The sequence below is a fragment of the Echiichthys vipera genome (assembly GCF_963691815.1).
Source record: "Echiichthys vipera genome assembly, chromosome: 14".
Classification (NCBI taxonomy): domain Eukaryota; kingdom Metazoa; phylum Chordata; class Actinopteri; order Perciformes; family Trachinidae; genus Echiichthys; species Echiichthys vipera.
In genome coordinates, this window is record NC_139839.1 from 525,676 (window position 1) to 532,323 (window position 6,648).

Sequence of the window (6,648 nt, forward strand, 5' to 3'; positions counted from 1 at the left end):
AGAAACATGGTGGAAGTTTTACCTTCAAAGCGTCGAGTGCAGCCACACTGATGCTTGCTTCTTCTTTTAAAGATCAACTGAAGAGCTGCCGACCTAAAAAGGTGAGAGAGGAAACGGCTCAGTATGAATATTACACCCTGCTGCTGCAACAACACACTGATGAAACATTAAAATAAATATGATTCTGTTTTACCTTCTTCTTTTGTATCCAGAGGAAAAACCCATCAGTCAACTCTTCTCGACAGCGTAGATAATAAACAGAATCAGTAGAACAGGTAGTTTTAGAGGAAGTGGAGGTGGAATCACACTCATTAGATCATTCATTCCACCACGCACACCTGAAAACATGAGTTTGCAGCTCAAATAAGTTGTTTTGAACGTGATTCCAAGTGCATTTATCAAACTATGAAGGAGTTTTTGTTGTTGTTGTTGTTGGAATCTTGTGTCTGGTTCAGATAAAAGCTGTTGGAGCCGTGAAGCCCAAAAAGAAGAAGCCAGACTCGTCCCTGAAACCAGCTGGATCCTCCCAAACCTCTGAGGTAGCTGCAAGCACGTCTGTTCCACTGAACCGACCTCTGACCCTGACCTCTGACCCTGACCGTAACCTCTGACCCTGACCGTAACCTCTGACCCTGACCTCCGACCCTGACTGTAACCTCTGACCCTGAGCCTGACCTCTGACCCTGACCTCTGACCCTGACCTCTGACCGTAACCTCTGACCCTGACCTCTGACCCTGACTGTAACCTCTGACTCTGACTGTAACCTCTGACCCTGACTGTAACCTCTGACCCTGACTGTAACCTCTGACCCTGACTCTAACCTCTGACCCTGACCGTAACCTCTGACCCTGACTCTAACCTCTGACCCTGACTGTAACCTCTGACCCTGACCGTAACCTCTGACCCTGACCGTAACCTCTGACCGTAACCGCTGACCCTGACCTCTGACCGTAACCTCTGACCCTGACCTCTGACCTCTGACCCTGACCGTAACCTCTGACCCTGACCGTAACCTCTGACCATAACCGCTGACCCTGGCGGTAACCTCTGACCCTGACGGTAACCTCTGACCCTGACTGTAGCCTCTGACCCTGACTGTAACCTCTGACCGTAACGGTAACCTCTGACCTCTGACCGTAACCTTCGACTCTGACCTCTGACCCTGACCGTAACCTCTGACCCTGACTGTAACCTCTGACCCTGACCGTAACCTCTGACCCTGACCGTAACCTCTGACCCTGAGCGTAACCTCTGACCCTGACTGTAACCTCTGACCCTGACCGTAACCTCTGACCCTGACCGTAACCTCTGACCCTGAGCGTAACCTCTGACCCTGAGCATAACCTCTGACCCTGACTGTAACCTCTGACCCTGAGCGTAACCTCTGACCCTGACCGTGACCTCTGACCCTGACTGTAACCTCTGACCCTGAGCGTAACCTGTTGTTCGTGTGTATTCTTTATTCCCAACAGCATCCAGTACTAACTGTGTTTTAATCTTTTAGTGTGCTGCGATGACACCTGTTGGAGCCATGAAGCCCAAAAAGAAGAAGCACAAAAAGAAGAAGTCAGACTCGTCCCTGAAACCAGCGGGATCCTCCCAAACCTCTGAGGTAGCTGCAAGCACGTCTGTCCCACTGATGCTAACGTCTCTTTCAAACGTGGATCGGCTCACTCGCCTCTTTAGCAGCTCTTTAGCTCTTTATTGAAGTTTGTAATATCCAGGAGTGTATCGATGTTCCCTGCTTTGTACGTGACCAGGGAACAAACAAAGAGGGGAACATCGGACCTACTTTTAGGAAAAGGGTCCGATGTTCCCGATCTGTTATTTTTCCACAATCAGTGCTGAATTCTGCAGCAGGCCGATGTAGACCCTGACACCACCCCCTGACCTCTGACCCTGAAACCACCCCGACCTCTGACCCTGACACCACCCCGACCTCTGACCGTAACCTCTGACCCTGACCCTGACTGTAACCTCTGACCCTGAAACCACCCCGACCTCTGACCGTAACCTCTGACCCTGACCGTAACCCCTGACCCTGACAGTAACCTGTTGTTCAGCTTGTGTGTGTCCTTTGTTCCCAATGCTAACAAATCTTGTGACTGGTTCAGATAAACGCTGTTGGAGCCGTGAAGCCCAAAAAGAAGAAGCCAGACTCGTCCCTGAAACCAGCTGGATCCTCCCAAACCTCTGAGGTAGCTGCAAGCACGTCTGTTCCACTGACCCTGACCTCTGACCCTGACCGTAACCTCTGACCCTGACCGTAACCTCTGACCCTGACTGTAACCTCTGACTGTAACCTCTGACCCTGACCGTAACCTCTGACTGTAACCTCTGACCCTGACTGTAACCTCTGACCCTGACTGTAACCTCTGACCCTGACTGTAACCTCTGACCCTGACCGTAACCTCTGACCCTGACCGTAACCTCTGACCCTGACTGTAACCTCTGACCCTGACTGTAACCTCTGACCCTGACCTCTGACCCTGACTGTAACCTCTGACCCTGACTGTAACCTCTGACCCTGACCTCTGACCCTGACCGTAACCTCTGACCCTGACCTCTGACCCTGACTGTAACCTCTGACCCTGACCCTGACCTTTGACCCTGACTGTAACCTCTGACCCTGACCATAACCTCTGACCCTGACTGTAACCTCTGACCCTTACTGTAACCTCTGACTGTAACCTCTGACCCTAACCTCTGACCGTAACCTCTGACCCTGACCGTAACCTCTGACTGTAACCTCTGACCCTGACTGTAACCTCTGACCCTGACTGTAACCTCTGACCCTGACTGTAACCTCTGACCCTGACTGTAACCTCTGACCCTGACTGTAACCTCTGACCCTGACCGTAACCTCTGACCCTGACCGTAACCTCTGACCCTGACTGTAACCTCTGACCCTGACTGTAACCTCTGACCCTGACTGTAACCTCTGACCCTGACTGTAACCTCTGACCCTGACCGTAACCTCTGACCCTGACTGTAACCTCTGACCCTGACCTCTGACCCTGACCGTAACCTCTGACCCTGACTGTAACCTGTTGTTCAGCTCGTGTGTGTCCTATATTCCCAACATCCTCCGATGCTAACAGTGTTTTACTCTTGTGTCTGGTTCAGATAAACGCTGTTGGAGCCGTGAAGCCTAAAAAGGAGAAGCCAGCCTCGTCCCTGAAACCAGCTGGATCCTCCCAAACCTCTGAGGTAGCTGCAAGCACGTCTGTCCCACTGAACAGACCTCTGACCCTGACTGTAACCTCTGACCCTGACCTCTGACCCTGACTCTAACCTCTGACCCAGACCGTAACCTCTGACCCTAACGTCTGACCCTGACCCTGACCTTGACCGTAACCTCTGACTGTAACCTCTGACCCTGACTGTAACCTCTGACCCTGACCTTTGACCCTGACTGTAACCTCTGACCCTGACCTCTGACCCTGACTGTAACCTCTGACCCTGACCTCTGACCCTGACCTCTGACCCTGACTGTAACCTCTGACCTCTGACTGTAACCTGTTGTTCAGCTCGTGTGTGTCCTATATTCCCACCATCATCCGATGCTAACAGTGTTTTACTCTTGTGACTGGTTCAGATAAATGCTGTTGGAGCCGTGAAGCCTAAAAAGGAGAAGCCAGCCTCGTCCCTGAAACCAGCTGGATCCTCCCAAACCTCCAAGGTGAAAGCACGTCTCTGTCCGACTGACGCTAACGTTTTCCTCTCAACTCAGCAAACAAACCTTTTACATAAGTAACCAAAGGTGATTTTCAGACGGTGCCAAACTAAGCATGAATGTGGATGTGTCTGTCTCCAGGTGCAGAGTGCTCCTGTTCAGACCGGGAAGATTCAGATCCTGAGAATCAAAACCTCCAATAAGACCAACACTCACCTGGAGGTCGAGTTCAACGACCGGCCGCAGGCGGTGTTCGTCACAACTCGACTTCTGGCAAACGCGTTTGGCTTGGGAGTGGAGGAGGATTTCACAGACAGACTCCTGTCACTCACAGCAGTGGCACAAATACAAGGGAATAAAATTCTGTTCATCCAAAAGATGTAAAACAAACAAACGAGCGACGACATATTTGTAGAAGCTGAACGCAGTTTGCTTCGAGTGCTGTGGTCGTCCAAGTTTAGTTAACGTCTAATTCTGCTGTAAACTCCTCCTCCAGGGTCTTTTTCTGCACTTTAATCCTCAGTAACCATGGAGACAGTTTTTATTAAGGTAGAAATCAGGAGAGATGCTAACAGCCGGACATGGCTAACAGTGGTTAGCTCGGGGCAGCACGGTGAAGGCATTCAAAGGTCTTTTTTAACCACTAATGCTGCTGAAAATAACAGCAAACCTCTGCAACAGCATGAGAAGAGTCCCTACACACACACACACACACACACACACACACACACACACACACACACACACACACACACACACACACACACACACACACACACACACACACACACACACACACACACACACACACACACACACACACACACACACACACACACACACACACACACACACACAACAAAGCGTCATGAAAACAACTTTTTCTGATGAAAACTAAACACAAACACGACTTTATATGATATTAAAGAAACAGAAATAACATTAAATCAGTTAATGGATCCAAACGGGACCAAAGAAAGTGTTTGAATGTTCTGCAGCTTTAACTAAAGTCACATTCAAACACTTTCCAAACATTTCCAGACTTTTCCACATCAAACCCAAAGGAAGGAGCCGCTTTGTTGTGTGTGTAGGGACTCTTCTCATGTGTGTGTGTGTGTGTGTGTGTGTGTGTGTGTGTGTGTGTGTGTGTGTGTGTGTGTGTGTGTGTGTGTGTGTGTGTGTGTGTGTGTGTAGAGACTCTTCTCGTGTTTGTGTGTGTGTGTGTGTGTGTGTGTGTGTAGAGACTCTTCTCGTGTGTGTGTGTGTGTGTGTGTGTGTGTGTGTGTGTGTGTGTGTGTGTGTGTGTGTGTGTGTGTGTAGAGACTCTTCTCGTGTTTGTGTGTGTGTGTGTGTGTGTGTGTAGGGACTTTGAGTGCCTTCAGTGTGCTGCCCCGAGCTAACCACTGTTAGCCACGTCCGGCTGTTAGCATCTCTCCTGGATTTCTACCTTAATAAAAACTGTCTCCATGGTTACGGAGGATTAAAGTGCAGAAAAAGGAGGAGTTTACGCCTGAATCAGACTTTAAGGTGGTGCCGTCTTTCTTCTTTTTCCTGTTTGTTTTAAATAAAAGAGCCAAAACTGAACCGACTTCAACTGTTGAGACTTTTTAACGCGTTCGTGCTCACGCAGCAGTTTAACCCGACTCTCCAGGTGAGTGTGGTTCCTCCTGCGTCATCAGGAGGCGGGGCCTGATCAGACAGCCTCTCGTTTGATTGGATAAACCACGTGTCCGTCATCTTTATTGACGTGCTGCTTCAGCCGCTCCCATGGAAACCGACCGGTGACGCTGATGAGAGCGACGTTTCCTCTGCCGAACGCCTTCAGAGCCGTTCTCTGTGACTGGAAACACGGAGGAAGCTATTTTTATATTTTTAGTCATTTTGAATCCTTTTTTCATTCATGTTGAATCCATCTTTAGTCCTTTTGCATCCCTTTTTAGCCATTATGTATATTTTTTTGATAATTCTGCATCATTTTTAATCACATTGCACCTGTTTTCATCCATGTTTAGTCGTCTTTAGCCCGTTTTTGTGCTCAGGACCTCGACATTAGTGTTATTTCAAGCACTTTATCAAAAATTCACTTTAAATTGAACACCTCAAACGTCCCGTGGGTGGATTATTATTAAAATATAACTTTTATAAAGATTCTACAGATTCAACCTTTAATTAAATACTAATATACGTTTATAAAAACACAAGATGCAGAACTTTCAGAGTCAGGAGGGAAAAAGGTTCTGGTTCTTGGTCCAGTGACAAGTTATTATATTCAGGGCGCCCTCCCACTGTGCCTCCGTCACAGGTTAGAGCGCCCTCCCACTGTGCCTCCGTCACAGGTTAGAGCGCCCTCCCACTGTGCCTCCGTCACAGGTTAGAGCGCCCTCCCACTGTGCGTGCGTCCCGTGCCGCGTGCTTTAGGGTCCTTGTCCCCCCCTCCAGGCCCGTTTGTACTCACACTACCTGGGCCTCGGAGAATGCTTCTTGCTGCCTATACGTCATCACGCCGTAACACGTCACACGCATTGATGACGTCATGGCGATGCGTGGCTTTGTTTCCAGATCTTTCCGTAGACCTCGGAGTTTTTGTGCGTCTTGTCGACTGTTTTTGAATCTTTTCATCGACCAAATCTGCAGTAAACACTCCACCTCCACATCACACCAACGTGAACCTTTCACCGCCATTGTTTGAAATGTCCGCGCATGGTCCCTCCTTCTTTTTTCTACGTCCCAACAGGCGCACAGGAAATGACCTCAGAGCCGCCGTAGGCCTCGTGCTCGTACACGTGCGCACGCTCGTGCTCGTGCACGTGCAAACATGCTTTACTAAAGCCCACCTCTCCCAAACGGGCCGTGGACGGCAAGCGTGCCGCTCCTAGACGTGGTACGGTTGCACTCACACTGGTCAAAGGAACCAGACTTTAGCCGTGACACGTGCTGGGGCACGGGACGGAGGCACAGTGGGAGGGCGCCC

The 6,648-nt window shown here is 49.7% G+C and overlaps 1 protein-coding gene and 1 long non-coding RNA gene across 5 annotated transcripts in view; both read left to right on the forward strand.

Annotated features, from left to right (window-relative positions):
- LOC310956476 (uncharacterized protein) overlaps positions 1-4,370 on the forward strand; it is a 10,755-nt gene extending 6,385 nt beyond the window's left edge. Inside the window, exons 5-11 of one of the 4 annotated variants that reach the window (XM_083926703.1) lie at positions 73-101; positions 456-539; positions 1,506-1,613; positions 2,116-2,199; positions 3,128-3,211; positions 3,600-3,683; positions 3,819-4,370. In XM_083926703.1, the coding sequence (XP_083782829.1) occupies positions 73-101; positions 456-539; positions 1,506-1,613; positions 2,116-2,199; positions 3,128-3,211; positions 3,600-3,683; positions 3,819-4,061 (716 nt within the window). In that variant the 3' untranslated portion in view covers positions 4,062-4,370. The remainder of the gene's footprint in view (positions 1-72; positions 102-455; positions 540-1,505; positions 1,614-2,115; positions 2,200-3,127; positions 3,212-3,599; positions 3,684-3,818) is intronic. The other 3 variants (XM_083926705.1, XM_083926704.1, XM_083926706.1) reach the window with 3 other exon arrangements.
- A 115-nt stretch (positions 4,371-4,485) lies between these two features.
- LOC310956481 lies at positions 4,486-5,265 on the forward strand. Its single transcript, XR_014593478.1, has 2 exons — positions 4,486-4,835; positions 5,041-5,265. It is a non-coding gene; the product is annotated as an uncharacterized lncRNA (long non-coding RNA).
- Positions 5,266-6,648: the final 1,383 nt, after the last annotated feature.